Here is a 22,728-nt window from a genome sequence, read left to right on the forward strand (position 1 = left end):
CTTGGCCCGGGTTGACAGCAGTGGGTAACGTTGTGCATTGTCTTTCCCCCACTTGAGAGGACAAACCATTAGTGAGATAGAGATCTCATGTCTGCATCAATCTGAACAGTGTGCTGTGTTTCTGCAGTCCCCATGACTGATTATAAGTCCTATTCCCCAACTTGCAGGCACGTGCACACACAGGGCTCAACCTGTGCAGTGCACATGCCCTTTTTAGTCTTGGATAGAAAGTTCCCTTCCAAAATGATCAAAAGTGCCCCCGCGACGCGACATACCCTCTGTCCCCGCTTTACAGTACGCGCGCGACAACACAGCTGATAAGAACTCGCGCGACAACACCGCTATTCAGTACGCGCGCGACAACACAGCTGATAAGAACTCGCGCGACAACACCACTATTCAGTACGCGCGCAGCGACAACACCCAGCTCTTTTTCATCCCCGCTTCTAGCAGCACACTCCATTTCCGCATTACTGGATCTGTAGCGACAACAGACCGCAAGGGATTATGGCCAAGCCTGGGCTGATGGGAATTGTAGTTTCCGGTACCTCCCGTTCGCTTCATTCGCCTGAGCAAATTTTCTCAGCAGACCTATAGTTTTACCGAGTCATGCGACTACGGTAATATCGGAAAAAATTAATATTGCGGTATGACGGTATTTACAATACCGTTACATCCCTAATATTCAGGCTTACACTCTCGGGCTTGCACGCTCAGGCACCCAAGTGATGTCATTTACAATCGACACCTGCACCCATAACGCCACTCGAAAGCAACAGAAATAAACCAAAAGTAAGTTTCCAGTTCGTTTGCGTTGACAGTGACGATGTTGTTGAATAATTCTAAGTAGCCTACTTACATTGTACAACATGACAGACCTTCCCCCCCCGCCAAACCCCCGAAAAGCAGTTAGTATATTCGTCATATAATTTTATGCTTTGATGTAAATTTACCAAAGCAGGCTACTACTAACATTCATAACAGCAAAGCTTATTATTTATATCAACTAAATATCAGTCTAAATATACACACAAGGTATTCTTCCACAGTTATGAATAAAAAAAAAACACCAGGCAAATTAGAATTTTAGTTTTTATTTTAAACATTTCAAGGAATTGTACATTGTAGAATTACAACTAACAGATACACATATGGACTTACAGCAATGATTCTTGAACGACTTGAGAAACTTTTCTTTATAACTATTCTTGATAAGTTATCACGTCTGCGCAGGAGTGCATCCATATGAAATCACAGTTGCTGCGCAGCTTCAATAGTCTTTACATGATGCCAGCCCAGTTTTATAGATCCTCCCAACATAATGTTGAGATCGACTCGATAAGGGAACATCTCGACTCACTTAACGGAAAGAAAGCGGCACGGATGATGTGTAACATTACTGCAGAGCTGTTGTAAGGAAGCATTCGTGGTTCGTTACGATCGGTTTACGTAACTATAGCAACTGTGGCGCCCGTCGCCGTATGTTGCCAGAAACTATAGTGAAATGCTTAGAAAAAAAGCTACTTGAGTAAGGGTGACAGATAAGAAGTTTGTTGAAACGATCTTAATGAAATCCGTTACCTCGAAGATTTTTCCGCCTCAGTTACACCGTTAAGTTAAATTACCGAAGGACTTTCATGCAAGCGAACACAGGTGGCAATTGTAAATGACTTCACTTGCAGAGGAAGCGTGGTTGCCTGAGCTTGCAAATCTGAGCGTGCAAGCCTGAAGATGCAAGTGCAAATCTGCAGCCCAGACTCTATTGTTTTAAATGGCACTTAAAGCTTAATACAAGTATCTTAATAAGATATAGCAAAATATTATGCACCGTCATCATGGCAAATATAAAAGAAATTAAGGATGTCAAACGTACACACATCCTATACTCAAGTAGAACTACAGATACTCATGTTTAAAAAACTCTGGTAAAAGTTGAAGTACTGACTACACTTTCTTGCTCAAGTGTAAGTAAAGTACAGCTTGAAGTATGTACTCATGTAAAAAAGTATTTATTAATACTTGTTTTAGTTTCACTGCGGTAACTAGACTGCACATCATGTATACGTCTATACAAAATAACTTACATTTCAGTTTTTTCAAACAAATCAGCCAAACAGAATTGTCCTACAACATTGCTCAAAATGTTGCCCCTTAACTATAAAAATGACCTATGGCTGTTAAAAACAACAGCTATCATACTGCCTCATGTACTCTAAAATGTCATTTTGTAGGTTGCCTATATTTTTAGAATTAATAAATGTCTCAAATTCAACTCTTTTGATAAAATAATAATAAAAAAAAACTATGAATTTGACTACAAATAATTTTTGCATCATGGTAAAGATGCTTCATTTTCTGAAACAGCAACATTCTTGCAGATCATATGATTTCATTGAAAACTTATTATTATTATTATTTTGAGTTTTACTTTTTTTCAGAGTATTGTGTGTATTTTATTTAATGGATAAAGTTGTTAATACATTTTTGCATCATTTTTAATTTTTTTCACGTTTTAAATTTCTGATTCTTTGCATTATAATTTTATTCATAAATAACCCAATGAAAATACTTTTCATGTTCTAAAATATTTATCTAACATTTAAATGAAGACTACAGTGTATATAATATACATATTGATACTTTAAAACAGTATAAATTCTGTACTAGGAAATATGAACTCGTTGGAAATAAAGGACATACATATAATTTAGCCATGGGCCGGTATAAGATTCTGACGGTACGATAATCTTGGGTAAAAATATCACGGTTTCGTGATATCACGGTATTGTGACTACTGCTCTAAAATAAGTTCTTTTAAAAAGTCTGGATAAAAAAAACAACTCCATTAAACATGATATATATTCTTTTAATATTTAAAATATTTTGAAACAGCAACATGTCGACCTAATTAATTCAAATAAGTTATTGACGTCTGCTGTCTTCATTAGTTTCAAAAACAGATTTATTTTCAGCTTGAAAAGGCATCTTTTCTTTGGATATAAAGTAAAGCCACTGCACTGTTCAGCACTACAGCATGTTGGATGTTGGTTTATAAGAGATTTGTTTTTCAGATATTTCCTGAGTCATGGACTGACTAGTGGCTTGTAATGTGGAGGGGTCAATATTCTAATGTTGCCCTAAAAAACTCAATAAAATAGTCGTAAAAACACGTAAAAATAATAAAAACTTACAAATACCTTAGGAACGGTATAACAGAAAATTTTTGAAAACCTTGACTTTTTAGAACCGCGGTATACCATAAAACCGGTTATCGTCGCACACCTAATCTCAATGCATAACATATTCATAAAGTATTTAATTGCTTACTAACGTTGACAAAAAAAAAAAAAAAAACAAGATTGTTGACGTTTTTTTATTATTTTTATTTGCAGTATTAGATTAAAAGATCAGAGAAGTAGGCCTACAGTTCACCATGTTTGGAAGAGGGCAAAATACTTTTTTATACTATTTAAATGGCAGATTTGAACAGGAATGAGTCTCTTGTTTACCTGTGATCCGATCCACCAAAATGCATCTTATTACTAGGTATTTTTACATTGCTGATTCCCTCTGTCTCATCCAAGTTCGCCATTCTATGGTAAGCTTAATAAACAAGCCTATTTACAGTGCGTGTTCAGAGGTCAAAAAAGCCATGATGAGAAATATATTGATTGAATTTAAAAAAGCGCTTAAATTGCGCAATGACAACAAAATAATATAGATCGTAGCACCAAACACATAAAAACAAAAGTAACAAACTTGATTTAAAAATGTTAGGAGTAGGAAAGTACAGGTATTTGTTTAAAAATGTAAGAAGTAAAAAGTTGTCAGAAAAATAAAGTGGAGTAAAGTACTGATACCAGAAAAATCTATTTGTACTATGCTACTTCCAATCACTGTAAGAAATTAGTTATTAAAACTATTATGTTTAGAAATATATTTAAAAAATATTTCCGTTAAACAGAAATTGGGGGGAAAATATACAGTAGGCTTAATAATTCTGACTTCAACTGTATATATTTTTTCATTCACACACATCTATCACGGATTCACAAATAAAGATCATCCACAGGCAGATGCTGAAGCATTTGAGGTCAAAGGTTGTGGTTTTTTGGCATTTAGTAGGCAAATATGTGCGCGACGAACACGTCGACCATTAAATCCGTTGCTTTGCTTGATCTGCTGCTAATTGCACTTTGCAGCGGCTGTCACAAGGTCATGTAAAGTCTGGGGATATGCCATTAATATGCAAACAAATGTCATTTTCCAATGGGGTGCGGGTAAATGCTTGAGCTAATTATTCCATCAATCCCAGATTTACATCTTAATTAAAGATCTCTATCTCGGCGAAGGTATGGCGACGGTGGAAAATAGATCGGATGGAAAGAGGTTTTTATGTGTGAAACTCAACAATGAGATACAGGAAGGCAGAACAAAGCTGCTTTATCACCTCGAAGAACTTTTGAGTCCATATGCAGCTGTTAAAAGCTTGGAAATTCAATTGCAATTTGGAGCTTGGATTCACTTCTTAGTTGTGGCTTAAAAGACATTTAAAATTCAGCATTGATCTCATTTGACAGCTGAACACATCTGATTCAAGCTGAATAATGGCAATACTACCTTTCCAGAGCTGCTTTTATATATTTATATATACATTTTATGGATTTTGTACCATTCACACTGAAAATGAACTGAATTAAATAAAGATTGAACTCAGTTAAGCTCAATAATGCCATCACAGTCTTCTGTATCGCTTCATGTAATTAAGTGAATTTTTTATTATTTAGTTATGTAACTGATCAAACTATCAAACTGATTCAAGCTGAATAATGACAATATTAAAGCAATACTACAACATTTAGAGCTGATGAGTAGATTGATTCTGTACCATTCACACTGTAAACGAACTGAACTGAATCAAGGCTGAATTGAATTAAGCTCAATAATGGCATCACAGTGATAAATGACTGCTTTAACTGAATCTACTTCATGTAATTAAGTGAATAGTTTTTATTTTATATTTTATTGAATCACTGTTACATAACTGATTCCTTTTCAAACATATTCAAGCTGAATAATGTCAATCTTACCCTTTTAGAGCTGCTTAGTAGATAGATTCTGTACCATTCACACTGTAAACGAACAGAACTAAATCAAGAGTGAACTCAATTAAGCTCAATAGTGACACCACACGACTTCTCTATGACTGTTTTTTTTTAAATCTACTTCAAGTAATTAAGTTAATTTTTTTATTTGATATATATTTTAATCACTGTTACATTACTGATTCCTTATCAAATTGATTCTAGCTAAATAATGACATTAACGATTTAGAGCTGCTTATTAGATAGATTATGTACCATTCATACTGTGAGCAAACTGAACTGAATCAAGACTGAAGTGAATTAAGGTCAATAATGACACCACTCTTCTGTATTGCTGCTTCAATTGAATCTACATCATGTAAAAAAGTGTATTTTTAATTTCATATAATCCCTGTTCCCTAACTGATTCATTATCAAACTGATTCAAACTGAACAATGACAAAATTACCTATTTAGAGCTGTCTTTACTATTTATATTTTGTTTCAAAGTTGATTGATTCTGTATCATTCATATAGTAAACGAACTGAATCAAAACTCAACTGAATAAAGACTCAATAAAGACCCCGGTCTTTTGTATTGCTGCTTTAACTGAATCTACTTCAAAGTAATCAAGTAAATAATAATAATAATAACAATAATAAATAATGATAATTAATACACAATGCCTTTATTTATGTTTATTTTTAATTAGTTTTTTAATTAAACAAATGTGTGAAAAATAACAATAATAAAGACAACAATATTAATAATAATAATAATATTAATAATAATTCATTTATTTATTTGTTTTTATTTCATTATTTTCAAGCACAAATGTGTCTGAAAAACAACAATAAAAATGACAACCATATTAAATAATACCAATAATTCTTTATTTATTTGTTTATTAGTTAATTTCACATTTTTCATGACCAAATTTGTCTAAAAAAATAACAATAATAATGACAATAATAATAATAATTTCATTTATTTGTTTATTTATTAATTAATGTTCACTATTTTATGCACAAATGTGTGTGAAAAGTAACAATAATAACGACAGCAAAATTAATAATAAACAATAATTCATTTTTTATTTGTTTATTTATTAATTACTTTCAATATTTTCACGCACAAATGTCTGTGAAAAATACCAGTAACGGCAAGAATATCTTAATAATATTAGTAAAAAAAATTTAATAAATAAAAACTAAATAATAATAATAATAATAATAATAATAATCATTTATTCATTCATTTATTTATTTATTTATTTATTTATTTATTAATACATTTCACTCATTTGACTCAAATTTGTGCATACAAATGTTTAGTGAACAAGATTTATTTGTGGATTTTACTTATTTCACACACAAATGTGTGAAAAATAACAATAAAAAACAACAACACTAATAATATCAACAATAATATTAATAATAATTATAATAATAATAATTATTCATTTATTTATTTGTTTTATTCATTATAAAAATGTGCGCAAAAAATAACATTTATAATGACAACAATAATAATATTATTATTGTAATAATAATAATAATAATAATAATAATAATAATAATAATAATTATTATTATTATTATTATTATTATTATTGTTGTTGTTGTTATTTATAATGTGATTATTTATTTATTGTTTATATTATTATTATTGTTGTTGTTTTTGTTGTTGTTACTATTTATTAAATAATTTAAATAATTTCATACACAAATGTGTGCAAACAAATGTTAAGTAAATGAGACCTAATGTTTTTAATTTCTTCCGTTTCAATAATCTGTATCCCGAGGCCTAATGATCTCAACTGGTCCTCGCACACATACTTATGTCAAAACCTTTCCCATCTCTCCAGCAAACACTCCATAAATTAAAGCGTGTGTTCAGCAATCACACATGCTCCGACTGAAAACAGCTCACTCCGAGACAGGAGTTCAGCAGAAAAGCCCTGATGACAGCGGATAGGCAGCGCAGGGTGGCGGAGAGCCAGCAATAGCCAGACACTTCCTGACGGCAGAAACAGCCCCCATGACCAGCTGCTGCCTGGGGATCAACCGGAGGTAAGAGGCAGAAATGACGGGAGCGGAAAGAAGGGAGGGGAAAAAAAAAAAGACTAGTGAACATGTGGGGAGGCCTGTCACCTGCCAAGTGCTGCATGAGGTAGTTGAAATGGCAGCCACCAGCGATGCAGAGCTCTGATTGGCTGGCTGAACGCCACAACTCCCTGAGGTGACTTAAAGAGTTCATATGTGAATCCCAAGAGGAGAGCAACAAAATACAGAGACGTCTGCCTGCAGCGGAAGCAGAATGACTGACAACATTTTTGGTGGTGTAATTCCATTTTTAAATTAAAAAAGAAAGATAAACAAATCCGTAAAAATAATTCTGTCTTTTTAGAATTTAAATTACTACTTCAATATAATAGTAATGTATAATATTTAAAAATTTATATTATTTTCTATAATATTAAGAATGTAAGAAATAAGTAAGAATGCAATTTATGTAAACATTTATAATATCACATAAATATTTTTTTTCAATGCATGTGCTGTAATTTGTATACTCTTGAAAATGTCAAAATAATATACATTTTGTTTTACAAACACATATACATATACATACACATATATATCATTATTATTTTAAACAAACAAACTCAAAAACTTCAGAATAATTGACACTATTGGTCATAAACGCACTGTAAAACATAAAAAGTTAAGGCAACTCAAACCATTTAAGGAAACCGATTAGCTAATGAGTACTGTGAACTTAATCCATTTGAGTAAATGAAGCAATTTGAGCACAGGAAAACCTGAGATATGGAGAACTCAAACCAACAGACTGCTGTAAAACCAAAAACCAATTCTATTGACCTTATTCTAAAATGCGGAAGTGCACCTGTTTTCACGATTGTTTTAGAACTTCCAATTCAGTCGCCTATGGGAGAAATGGTTAGGAATAATAAACGGTCAAACTACTTGCTCTACAAACAAATGTTTGCATGACTATACAGACCAAGTAGAATAATGTAATAAGAAAATATCAGTTGGCAACATCAAACAGCAAAACGAGCAGTTTTTAATGTCTAAAAATGAATGGAAGTGAATGAGACCGGAAGTCTCGAGCCAAAAAGATTGAAATGGCTGCGCCCACTCATCGGCGAAGAATAAGGAGAATGAGTACTGTGAACTTTCTTAAATTAAGTTGAAGTAATGAGGTATTTAATTAACTTATTACCTTCAACACTGAGACCAAAACTCCTTTCAAATGAGTAGAATTAACTTTCAGTCAATTTGGAGTTGACTACAGTCATTTCATTTGATAAAGTTGACTGCTGGGTTTTACAGTGTATGTATTTATGTTTTACTTTTAAACAAACATGACGTGATTTTATTAAGAAATACACAACAATAAATCATTTCTGAAAGATCATGTGGCACTTAAGACTGAATTAAAGCTGCTGAAGATTCTGCACTGTATCACAGAAATAAATTAAATGTTAAAATATATTAAAACAGTAAACAATCATTTTAAGTTGTAATAATTTGATAATTGTAATAATTATTTTAAATTATAATAAAATGTCACAATTTCACTGTTTTTACCAATAGTGTCTGGATGCAGCCTTTATGATGCAAGCTGAGGTTGCATTACTCAGCGATGTAATGTCAGACACAATGCACTCGATGGAGTGAGTGATGTCACTGTGACGGGTAGGGTTAGGGGAGGGGTTAGGTGAGCTTATTAAAAAGCATTGGATGCAGCTCAGATTGCACAGCACCAGGTCTGCATCCAGACCCCTCTCGTTTTTACTGCGTTTTTGATCAAATAAATGCAGCCTCGGTACAGTCTTCATTTGATCAAACTAAGAATTTTTAGCATAATTATTTAAACAAAGAATTTTAAAAACTGCCCAATACTTTGGTCACATATTTACTTTACTTTTACTGATTAATTTTTTTAACAAACATAACGCGACTTCATCAAGAATTACACAAAAATAAATCATTTCTGAAAGATCATGAGAAACTGAAGACTGAATAGAAGCAGCTGGATCAGAAATAAATTAGATGTTAAAATACATTAAAACAGTAAACAGTCATTTTAAGTTGATATATTATGCCAAGTTTTCTGTGACACTGCATTTATTTGATCAAACTAAGTATTATTTTAAACAAATAAATTTAAAAACTTGACAATAATTGAAGCTTTTGGTCACATACAGTTGAAGTCAGAATTATTAGCCCCCCTGTTTATTTTTTCCCCAAATTTCTGTTCATGGAAGGAAGATCGTTTCAGCACATTTCTAAGCATAATAATTTTAGAAACATATTTGATGACAGTAAATAATATTTTACTTGCTATTTTTTAAGACACTTCTATATAGCTTAAAGTGACATTTAAAGGCTTAACTAGGTTAATAAGGTAAACTAGGCAGGTTAGGGTAATTAGGTAAGTTAGGTAAGTATAATGTAATTACCCCAGGGGTCGCAATCCAATAGAACTAGTAACTATAAGCTACTATATTAACTATATAGTATATAGTAACTATAAACGACTATTTTTATTTTAAGTATAGTTATGGATAAAATATGTTAATTCTAATGGTTTAATAAAAATAAATAGATTTTTGGAAATTACCAGGCGACCCCCCTTCATTGCCCCGCGACCCCTCGGGGGGTCCCGACCCCCCCCTTTGAGAACCACTGCTGTAGACAATAAGAAAAAAAAAATTAGCTTAAAGGGGCTAATAATTTTGTCCTAACATTGGTTTTTAAAAATTTAAAACTGCTTTTATTCTAGCAGAAATAAAACAAATAAGACTTCCTCCAGAAGAAAAAATATTAACAGACATACTGTGAAAATTTCCTTGCTCTGTTAAACATCATTTGGGAAATATAAAAAATAAATAAATAAATAAAAAGGGGGCTAATAATTCCGACTTCAACTGTACATATTCTATATTTATGTTATACATTTTTCACAAATATAATGTGAATTTGTCAAGATTTATACAAAAATAAATCCTTTCTGAAAGATCATGTGATACTGAATAAAGACTGCTGAAAATTATGTATTGTATCACAGAAATAAATGTTTTAAAATGTATTAAAACAGTAAACTATATTTGTATATGTATATATATTTGTATATGTATATTTATGTATTATTTCAATTAATATGTCACGATTTTGCTGCATTTTTGATCAAATAAATGCAGCTTTGTGTCTGCATTTATTTGTTCAAACACAGTATCTTTCATTGTTATTTTAAACAAACAACAACAACAACCTTCACAATAAATAAAGCTTTTGGTCAGTTATAGGTTTCTTTATGTTATACACATGCATCAATAATTAAATTTTTTTTATTTTTTTTATTAAAGATATATTATTAAAATACATTAAAACGCTAGACAACAATTTTATTGTTTTTACAACATTTTTGATGAAATAAATGCAGCGGTTGTGAGCAAAACTTTTAAAATGTAGTCTATGCATTTAATGAATTCATTCTCTCTCTTCTCGGAAAATAAAACAAAAAAACTGATGACTCATCCTGCACTACAAAGATTACTGTTCAATCAAATCATCTCCACCAGATGATGATGTCAATCCCAACCAATCGACCAGTCAGCACCACCTCAAAGTCCACTAGTCTAGGCACAAAACTAAGAAAAGCAACTGGCTAAAACCATGTCAATCACAAACTTTTCTATTAACAAAAAATGCATAAGCACAGAACAGAAAACAGCTTCTCAGATCAATCCATATTGCACGCATACAGTTTCAAATGTAAATGTCTTGCAATGCTGTTTAACCTTCTTGAACTAGCGCACAGGCAGTATAGCAGTGCACAGAGCAGCAGTTGTAGTGATTGTAAAAGGCATGACATTGACTCACTTGTTATGCAGGACACACCAGCCGCAGTGAGGATCTCCAGAGCCCAGACACGTCTTACAGCTGCTGTACTGAGAACAGCTCTCCACCGGCAGACGACTCACCTGAAGCACAGCACAAACATCCAGCTGACATCAACATCACATCTGCACACACATCACCGATACTGATACAGGAGGAAACTTACAAATAGATTATTTTGGAAAGAAAATGTTAACTACCAGATGGTTTTCAAACAGGTGACTTTAGCCCCTTTCTCACAAGTGATACCGGTAAACATCCTGGTAAATTCAGAAAAGCTCTGTTCACACTGGCAAGAACGTGCTGGAATTTTTTTTGGAAAAGACCGTTTACACATCCATTCCAGAATACCGGTAAATCCTGACATCATTAACCAGAAATGACCTATAAACGGCTGTGCTTGTATTTGTAAACATGGAAGGGATCAGGCTTTTGTTGATGGTTTCACTTTTATTTAAAGCTTTAGCGTTCATGCAGCTGCTTTTGTCCCAGAGACATCCAAAGGCAGAAGCACAAAGCGCAGCTAAATTTTTACACCTTTGACAACATTACAAATTCTGTGGATAGATAAGTATTGTGAACAACTTCGATGGACACATTAGGAGGAACACGTTGCATGTTGAGATGGACATAATACGTATGTGTGTGTGTGCTGGCACTTCCTGGAGGATGGCCTTTAAACAAACAGCAGTTTATCATAAGCATTTTATCGATAATGTTTTCCACAGCTGGCATTAGTAAGGAACATAGAAACATTATATGACTAACATCTAGCAGCTACACATACAGACCTTTTTTTCCATTGTATAGTTATTTAAAAAAAGTTATGCCTGATGATTTCTTTCTTTGTATTTAGTGCTTAGTGTTTATTTAGGTTTGTGCAAAGATCCACAGAGTTTTTAATAGTTTTAAACCCATTTTAAGGTCAATATTATAATATATAATATATTATAATATTATATATATTATATACCCTTAAACAGTATTTTTTGATTGTCAAACCATCCTTAATGACTTTGCTGATTACTCTAACCTTAACCTAAATAACCTAGTTAAATGTCACTTTAAGCTGTATCTTGAATGCTAGTGAAAAATATCAAGTCTAATATTATGTGCTAACATCAAGGCAAGCATAAATGAAATCAGTTATTAGAAATGAGTTATTAAAACCATTATGTTTAGAAATATGTTGAAAAATCACCATTTTCTGATTTAATACAAAAAAAAAGGTTTAAATGTTATATTTTTAATGATTAACAGCGTGAATGACTAATATGTACTGGGATAATCAGCTGTTCTATTAAACAGCTACTTGGTTATCCCATAGCAGGCCTGTAGTCAACCTAGTATAAGGGGTGGTTCTTTTTCTCAAAATTTAGACCTTTTTGCAGTTATTCACCCCATTTACAATGTATGAGAGTTAAATACTGTATTTTAGTGACATTTTAAGCACTATTTTTAGCTGGATTTGCCTGTTAGTTCGTCATCATAATGACACATTTAATGAACCAAAATATTTCCTAAAGATTAAGAATAAAGAAAAATGAATAAATATTTTTTTAAATACAAAATTTATTACATCATAAATTATTAGGAAAAAAAAGAATCTGTTAAAGTTTTAAAATAAAAACTGTAGCCTATTGTAGCCTTAGCCTGAAATTTGGCTGAAATGACTATTTGAATAATACAAATTTTAAACATAATAATAATAATAATACAAGAGCTTCACCAATTTTCTAGCTTCTCTTGTAAAAAAAAAAAAAAAAGTACATTTAATTTGATAGAAAATTCATGAATAACAAAAATAGCAAAATTAGTTTTCAAATAAATTTTATTATAGCATTTTGCTTGGTCTTAAAGACTTTTTCAATGGATTATTTTCACTGTTTAGGATGACATAGCAGTCAAGACAAATGAGCTCATGTATGGGATCAATTCTAGACCTGTCATGAAGGGGTGTTTTTTTTTTTTTTTCGAACCCCCCAACTCCCCCTGGCTATGGGCCTGCATAATTACCATTAATAAGGTTCAAATTGGGATCATGTTGACACTTACCACTACTTTTCTTTAGGTTGGAGCTGGAATTCATGTACATGTTGCGATGTCAGTTTAATGTACAGCTTGCATAGCATTATCAAACTATTCTTGTTGACCTCTTGATGTGAAAACAGACTGAACTTGAGACCACAAACAAAACATATGATAAACATAGGATATTTTTTATTAACATTTGACAGTAACAAAGGAACAAATGTAGTGAAAAAAAAAGTATTTTTCTCTAATAATTTACTTGAGAAAGCGTAAAAGCACAAATTTTAAAATCTACTCAAAAAGTACACGTTACAAAATAATGTTACACAAGTAAATGTAATGTAACTCGTTACTACACACCTCTGCAGAGTACTGAGCCTTGTGGTACACCACCTTAAATAACCTCAAAATTAGACCAAAACTTAAATAAGACCCAATGTTTTAAATTTCTTTTTTTTTTTTTTTTTTTGACAATCTATATCCCAAGGCCTCACAAAAGCAAGAACATGAATACCCAACAAATAAAGTTTTAGATTGTATTTAACTAAATTAATGCCTTAATTGACATTTTTTGGGGTTCTTTAATATTTTTATTTATTAAAAGATAAATGAACAAAATAATTGACTTAATTTTTTTGTGTTTGGTTTCTTAACATTTCTATTCAAAATCCAACCAATCAGGTTTAGAGATCTAAGTCATGTGACACATTGTCTGTATTCCCCACTATCGTAGTCAGAAAACAGCAGATCCATCAGTTCTCAACACAAGCCTTCATCCAGCTGAGCTGCTGGTGGTAAACACTCTCAAACACTCCAGCTTTTTCTTACAGAATAATGCAGCGCACATCGCCACAGTCAACTCAAGAGGACGACAGAAAATATTAAAAACCAGCACAAGGGAAACTCATAAAAGAATAACATGTCCAGGGGACAGTAATATAAGCAGCACAGATGCGGAAAAACAGCCGCTCCAAAACAGGACAGCAGCATGAGAGAAATGAATCAGAGCATCCCTGTTTCCCCAAAACACCAGCTTATATACATGATGATGAGAGTTGGAGAGAGTGGGAGATCTAGGCAGGTCTAGATAACATGAATATATTAAATCTAATAGACCATTTATAATAATAATAATAATTCTAATAATAATCATCGTCATCATCATCAGTAGTAGTAGTAGTCATCAGTATATTAGTTTCACTTTCCAAGAAAAGACTGCACTGTAAAACATGCTTGGTTTCTTCATGTTGTCCCAACACAAATCAATTAAGTTAGCTTATTAATTTTCATAAATTTAAGTGGATTGTAACTGAAACATTTAAGTTAACATTTGAAAAAAACTTAACAATTGTGTTGTTTTTAATCATTTGCAATAAGTAGTTTGAACAAGCGGCAAAAGTCATTCTTAAGTGTATATTAATATAAATTATAAAGTTGTCTTTTAAAACATTTAAAAATAGATCTATTTTTAAAATGAATATTTCCTACATTCACTAAAGATGCATTTATATAAACAAAAATACAGTAATATTGTGAAATCGTTCAGCAGATGTGAAGAAACACCCTTGCCAAACAGGACAGCAGCGTTAGAGTAATGAATCAGCGCATCCCTGTTTCCCCAAAACACCAGCTTATATAAATGATGATGAGAGTTGGAGAGAGTGGGAGGTCTAGGACAGAAATAACATGAATATATTAAATCTAAAAGAGCGGTTTTGCGGATCAAAGTTGGTGTGGGCTGTCGCAGTCCCAATCATTGGCTTACTTGAAGTGCAGAAACAAGGCCGAGCCCGAAAGCAGTTGTTTTTTGAAAAGCGCCTTTAGAAGCTCTAAAAAATGCTCATTCCGGGGAGTTGTAATCGCCTTTGATCGCTGGCAAGATTAGAGTTTGGAGTGAGAAAAACAAGAGACGAGGAAAAAAACACACACACACCCACCCAAAAGGGACACGGCTTGGCTTTCAAGTGCAGATGATGGCTCTTCAAGTGTGTATGTGTGTGTGTGTGTGTTGCGTCAGTAAGTCAGGATGGGTGGGTGAAGGCTTGTATTTTGGTCCATGGTAATTTACGTAACCACAGATATCAGATTTAATGTAACATAAAATCAAAAACTAGATATATATAAAATTATGGAAATAATTATATTTATAATGGTCACACCATATTTTACAGTACAATTCTCGCAAATTACAAACCACTAAGACTTTTAAGACTACTAAGCAGCTCAAAAATAGTAAGGTTGTAGTTCAGGTTTAGGTATTGGGTACGATTAGGGATGTAAAATAGTTTATACTATAGTAGTACTAATAAACTGTCAATATCTTAATAGCAGGCAGGTATTAAGGCAGTAGTTTTAATGTAATAATGTTTCCATAAATTGGTCACACTTTATATTAAGTGGCCTTAACACATATGTACTGAAATTAATCATTTGTTACAATGTACTTGTGTAAATGAATATTTAACACTGCACTTAAGATTATTTAAATACCTGCATATAATTATATTGGTCATTCATTTCTGTAATTATATATTTCATTTCTGTATTTATAATTATACTGTTGACCATCCCTTACACCTTAACCCACCCTTAAACCTACCCGTACAACCAAACCTGTCGCTAATCTGATCCGCATCCTAACTTCATATACACAGTAATACATTGAACTTATATTTTGATGCAAGTAATTAGTAGTTAAGGCCACTTTATATAAAGTGGGACCCACAATTAACATTATCATATCTATTTACAGTAAGTTCAAAACAGCTGCACTGTCTAAAGTCCACATGAAATCAAAAGTGACTTTTTAAATGTATAGCTTTGCCTGTAAACAAAACACACAAAACAAGACACTTAACAAAACAAACCAAGCAAAACATACAAAACAAAACACCAAATACACAACAACACAAAACAAGTCACTAAGCAAAACAAACGAAGCAAAACATACAAAACAAAACACCAAATACAAAACGAAACACACAAAACAAGACACTAAACAAATCAAGAAAAACATACAAAACACAACACCAAATACAAAACAACAGACAAAACAAGACACAAAACAAAACAAACAAAGCAAAACATACAAAACAAAACACCCAAAACAAGACACTAAACAAAAAATACTAAACAAAACACCAATTACAAAACACATAAAAAGCAAGACACTAAACAAAAGACACTGAATAACACAAAACCAGCAACTAAACAAAACGCACCAAAAAAACCACACAAAACCAAACTTAAAATTTATTGGACAACAGTAGCTTGTTCTGTAGACAATCTTAAATAATAATTCTTAAGGAGGCTAATATTGTTGATTTAAAAATTGTTTAAAATTTTTTTTAACTGTTTTTATTCCAGCCAAAGTAAAAGAACTAAGATTTTCTTTAGAAGGACAAGATATGATCAGAAATACTTTGAAAATTTCTGTGCTCTGTTAAAGGTGCAGTAGTTGATTGTCTTTAGACACATTTTTGTTGTGCTGGTTGAAAGCACTCCACAGTCTAATAGAAATGATTAAAGTAAATGATCTAAATGTATATTTACATTATATATATATATATATATATATATATATATATATATATATATATATATATATATATATATATATATATATATATATATATATATAATATCTATATTTATAGATATAGATCTATATATCTATATATGTGTATTTTTACTCCAGGTGAGGTATAAAACTAAAAAATGTTTACCCAATTAAATATTGTCGGGCCGATACCTCCCATAATTCTGAAAAGTAGCCCAAACTGTCTGTCAACAAATGTAGATTTGTACATCTGCGCACTCGTTCACGCAGATGTATCCGCCGTTTGCTCATGCACATGTGAGAGTGACTCAAAACCTTTTAAAATCCTGAATCAATACTGGAGTTACTTTTGACACCATAGCTGAAGTATTTCTTTTAGACAGGTAATGTTAGGTTTAAAAACTATTTTAGTCACTCAAAGGTGATGTAGATTGTGTTGTTTTACGAATGGGTTATATGCACGGAAGTGTTGTTCAGCCACGGAAATCTTCCGGCGAAAGATTAATGTGACCATTTTCAGTTTCATAAGGTTCTTTTACAGCATTGATAATGTAAATTTGTACTTAGTTTAACAACAAAACATTAGTAAATAGCGCTATTCTGCCTAGCCTGCTTTACTAAGATGAAGTTGATTTTATATTCACATCACATTGGTTCATTTTGGTTCAATGACAGCCTGTGATACGCTCCCCATATTCTTTACCATGCTACTTTGAATATTCGGTATGAAATAGCATGTAAGTATGGCTTATTAATAAGTGTAATTCCTGCACCCCACAGGCCAAGTACCATTGTCGATTTAAGACAAAGCGCGTGAGAGTGAAACCAGCGATCCTAGATATAATACAGTTTTTTGTTTAGAATTGTAGTACAATAAAGTGCTATAAAGTTTTCTAACTGGCGAATGGCATGGTTAAGTGGGTCTTTGTCATCTTTAAGGTGCACGTTCGTGATTTCAGGAGGCATGGCGTTGGACGGCAGGGGATAGACTGTGTTTTCAAAGCTAATACGCTAATGGTTAGCATTTTGACAGATCCCCTACTGCACCTTTAAACATCTCTTGGGAAATGTTTGAAAAAGAAAACTAATTTAACAGGAGGGCTAATAATCTTGACTTCAACTGTACTTTATGTTTTCCACCGGAATGAATGAAGGCTTGTTTTATCATAAGTATCATATAAACTAAACAGAAACAATGGCAAAGAGTGGATCATTTCCACAAAACATGCAGAAACCATGTTGATTTGAGAATTTTATGATAAATAGAAATTTAAAAAATAGCATGTAGTTAAAACAGAATCTGTGTAACATTATACATTCCTTTATCAGAGTTCTCTTGCTGAACAAAAGTACATTTTCTTTCATACATTTCTACCCATATACACAAACACACACACACACACACACACACACACACACACACACACACACACACACAAACACACACACACACACACACAAAGGAGACTGTTTTTTTTTTGTGCACGCTCAGTATATTGTGTCAGGAACTGTCAGTGTTTGATGGATGAGCACAATGTTAGATAAATGAAAGGCTTCATATCTCTTTCTCTCCAATGAAATGGCTGCATTACCGCTGCAATTGGAGGAGCCGGATGGTAAATAATGGCAGTGCTGGGAAAAAGTTGGCATTGGCAGACCTTTTACTGACACGCAGCAAATACGCTCTTTCACCTGTGTGTGCACCTGCCGCAAATGAAATATTCAAATGCACCGACTCCAGCGGTCAGTGTAGCTTATGAATTATTGACTCTCATTCATATTTTTTGATTTTATGAAGTGAGGAGAGGGTTGTGTGTCTGGCCTGAGATGGGGATTGGTGGAGAAGATGGAGTTATGTAATCAGGGATGATCCATTAATAAACGAAGCATCTGCATGGGTATGAGATGACAAGGTATTAATTGTAAATAAAGGGGTTTCTAGAAGTAATACAACACTGGACTGAACCATATTTTACAGTTTGTATTAACATCAGTCATGGAGTGTTTAGATTATAACCTGAAGTACAGGCAGAGATGGTCAGAGGAGATGATTTCTAAATCTTCTCTAAATCAACAAAGTATTGATCATGTGACTAGAATGTAACCAAATCAATCAATCCAATAAACAATCAACTAAATAATAATATATCCATGCTAAAAAACTATTAAATTAAATTAATAATAAAGAAATTAAAAAACTAAATAAAACACTATTAAAATAATAATAATAAAGTAATAAATTAAGTAACAAAAATAATAAACTATATATGCATTGAAATAAAATGAATTGAAATAACATTAACAACATTAAAAACAGGTACAATCAAAAAAGAAAAGAATATATATATATATATAATAAAAGAAAAAAATAAATCAAACAAAAAAACAAGACACTAAACAAAATGCACTAAATAATACACTTAAAAAACATTAAACAAAATGCACCAAATGAAGCAAGACATTAAACAGGCACCAAAACAACACCAAATACAAAAAACACAAAACAAGACACTGAAACAATACGCACAAAACAAAACACCAAATACAAAACAAAAGGCACTAAAACGAAACACACTAACCAAAAGGCACTAAACAAACCTTAACCCACAAAACAAAAATCAACACACAAAAACCACTAAACAAAACGCACAAAACAAAAGACCAAATACAAAACAAGTCACTAAACAAGACACACACCAAACAAAACACCAAATACCAGGCAAAAAACACGAAACAAAACCTACTAAAACAAAATGTACTAAACAAAACACGCAAAACAAAAGACCAAATATAAAACAAGACACTGAACAAAAACACCAAACAACACCAAATATAAAGCACACAAAACAAAACAAACCAAAACAAAATGCACTAAACAAATCTTGCAAAACAAAAGACCAAATACAAAACAAGACACTGAACAAAAACACCAAATACAAAACAAAACGCACCAACCAAAACACACTAAACAAAATGTACTAAACAAAATGCATTAACCAAAATGCACTAAACAAAACCCACCAAACTAAACTCACTAAACAAAACACAACACACAAAACAAAACGCACCAAACAAAACACCAAATACAAAATAAAACACAAAACGCATTAACCAAAACACACCAAACAAAAGACATCAAACAAAACACCAAACACAAAACAAAATGCACTAATCAAAACAAAACCCACAAAACTGAAACCCCCTAACCAAAACAACATGCAAAACAAAACAAAACACAAAGCAAAATGAAACAAAACAAAACACAATAAAACAAAACACAAAACTCGGAACAAAACAAAACAAAATGGTTTTTCAATATGAAGTCATGACTTACAGCTGCTCTGGAGTCATAAACGGTAAAGCTTAGTTCAAGCTCTTAGCTGGTGTTTTTTAGATTAATATGTCCAATCTGTCCATTTATGATCCGAGCATAAAGAGGAAAGCTTTTAATTAGCTTCAGAGTACTGATCAATCGGTTTAGGAGCGTCTGAAGATTTTCAGTTCTTCACACAGATATCGACATGTGCAGCTTTAACACTCCGATGACTCTTTTCTGTGAGATGCAGTTAATCTACTGACACACTCCAGTTTACAGAGTCTTTCAAACTCTGAATGAGTCCAGAATGAAGATCAACACACACACACACACAAACACCATTGCGGCAAATGCATACAGGTGTTTCTTCAAAAATATGAACATTAAAATATTATTCACACTAAATTAATATGCCTAGTTGCAGATCAAAAGTTTGAATCTGATTAAAACATATTTCCTCATATGTCAAATCAGTTTTTGTTTTTTTTTGCTCAGAGGCATTTTAATTATTATATTATTAATTATAAATGGTTGACTTATTTGACTTCACAAGGGTAATTTCATCTTTATTTTTTAAATACATATTTTAAATGCACAGCATAAAGTAATATTTAGATAAGTTGCATCCATTTAATAAAGTACATATTAAATAGAAATTAAAAAATAAAAATGGTAACAATCTCTTAGCAAACGATATTTACCTTTTCTCTTTCTGATTTAAGAAAAAATATTCAATTAATATATTAAAATTATTGAAACTGCTTGTTATCGTTTTACATAATAAAATAAAATAAATAATAAAATATAATTTGAATATAAGCAAATACTATTTATTTTGTTTTTTTCTTTTTTATTTGTAAAGCAAACAAAACTGAAAGTTGTGCACATATAAAAATCCCAAAGGCAGGTGCTGGATCAAAAATAGACAAAGGAGCAAAAGATCAAAAGATAATTGGCACACTGCCACTTGAGCTAAAATGGCAGTTTGCCGATTTTCTGTCGATCTTTTACTACTTTTTTATTTCTCATAATTAAGTAAAAAATATTGCATTTTTTATTTTATTAGTAATGAATCTGCCTTTTTTTATTTGATTAAAATATAATTAAGAAAAAAAAACTAAAAGTTATACTTTCAAAAAATGTAAATTAAATATAAAAATAATTAAATATTATTTGAATTATAAGTAAATAATAGTTTTTTGTACAAATTAAATAAAAATAAAAAATTATGTTCTCTAGATAATAATGACATTGCTTATTGTGTTTGTTTAGATAATAATGATAAAATAAATAAATAAAACTAAATTAAAATGAAAACTGAAAGCCTAAAAATTTTATAAAACTAACTATCAAATATGAAATCTATAAATGCATTAAAAGCCCCTTTAAAATGACCTTTAAAATATCAAAACATATAATTAAAATATTGAATAATTAATAATAAATACTCAATTAAAATATATATATTTATTTATTATTAATTACTCAAACTGTTTGTCATTCATTCATTCACTTTCTTTTCGGCTTAGCCCCTTTATTCATCAGGGGTTGCCACAGCGGAATGAACTGCCAACTTATTCTGCATATGTTTTACGCATCGAATGCCCTGCCAGCTGCAACCCAGAACTGGGAAACATCCATACACTCTTGCATTGACACACATACACTGCGAAGAATTTAGCTTACCCAATTCACCAAACCATAGCAACTGGAGGAAATCTATGCGAACACAGAAAGAACATGCAAACTCCACACAGAAATGCCAACTGGCCTAGCCGAGGCTGGAACCAGCAACCCTCTTGCTGTTAGGAGACAACGCTACCCACTGCGCCACTGCACCACCCTGCTTGTTATTTTACTTTATTTTTTAAATTGAAACTTAAAATGAAGTTAAAAGAAAAAATAAAGTAGTTGACTAATAAGCAATTTTTTTATTTATTTTATAGTTAAGTAAGGGCGACAGTGGCTCAGTGGTAAGCACTGTTGCTCAACAGCAAGAAGGTCGCTGGTTCGAGTCTTGGCTGGGTCAGTTGGCATCTCTGTGTGGAGTTTGCATGTTCTCCCAGTGTTCTTTCCCCCACAGTCCAAAGACATGTGCTATGCATGAACTGAATAAACTAAATTGGCTGTATTGTGTGTATTGTGTGTGTGTGTGTGTGTGTGTGTGTGTGTGTGTGTGTGTGTGTGTGTGTGTGTGTGTGTGTGTGTGTGTGTGTGTGTATTGATGTTTCTCAGAACTGGGATGCAGCTGGTTGGGCATCCACTGTGTAAAACATATGCTGAATAAGTTGGCGGTTCATTCTGCTGTAGCGACTCCTGATGAATAAAGGGACTAAGCCAAAAAGAAAATAAATCAATGAATGAATATTTAGTTTAAGAAAAACTATTGAATTAAATTTAAAAAACTTTTAAAAAAATTAAATAATGAAAAAAAAATATTAAAATGAAAACTGAAAATCTAAAAATGTATTCAAACTATCGACAAACACAATAAAATCCATCATTAAACTGCCTTAAAAACCCTTAAAAAATTACTTTCAAATAACCAACAAAATGGCAAAACAAAGTAATCAACTACTCACAATTAATAAAAAAAAAAGTAATTAAAAACAAGCAGTTGAAGAAACACCCACACATCTCCATGATCTCACAGAGGTGATGTCATTGCACGCATCACTGAGCTGCTGGAGCGTCAAGCGGAACAAACCGCCGCTGAAATTAATACCACCAAATCTGCATGGCTAATTCCTGCTTCCACACGCCTGCAGCAAACAGCACATCTGATCAGGTTATTTTCTCTCAAT

General features: G+C 32.1%; 1 protein-coding gene across 2 annotated transcripts in view; it reads right to left on the reverse strand.

The window, feature by feature from the left end:
* Positions 1-22,728, reverse strand: part of plxna3 (plexin A3) — a 355,788-nt gene that overhangs the window by 211,774 nt on the left and 121,286 nt on the right. The window contains exon 5 of one of the 2 annotated variants that reach the window (XM_087263713.1): positions 11,001-11,143. Coding sequence is in view for 1 of the 2 variants with exons in the window: in NM_001098489.1 (NP_001091959.1) it covers positions 11,001-11,101 (101 nt within the window). In the remaining variant the exon portion in view is untranslated. 2 annotated transcript variants of the gene reach the window in all.

Source organism: Danio rerio, chromosome 8 (genome assembly GCF_052040795.2).
Source record: "Danio rerio strain M-AB ecotype USA chromosome 8, GRCz13ab, whole genome shotgun sequence".
NCBI lineage: Eukaryota > Metazoa > Chordata > Actinopteri > Cypriniformes > Danionidae > Danio > Danio rerio.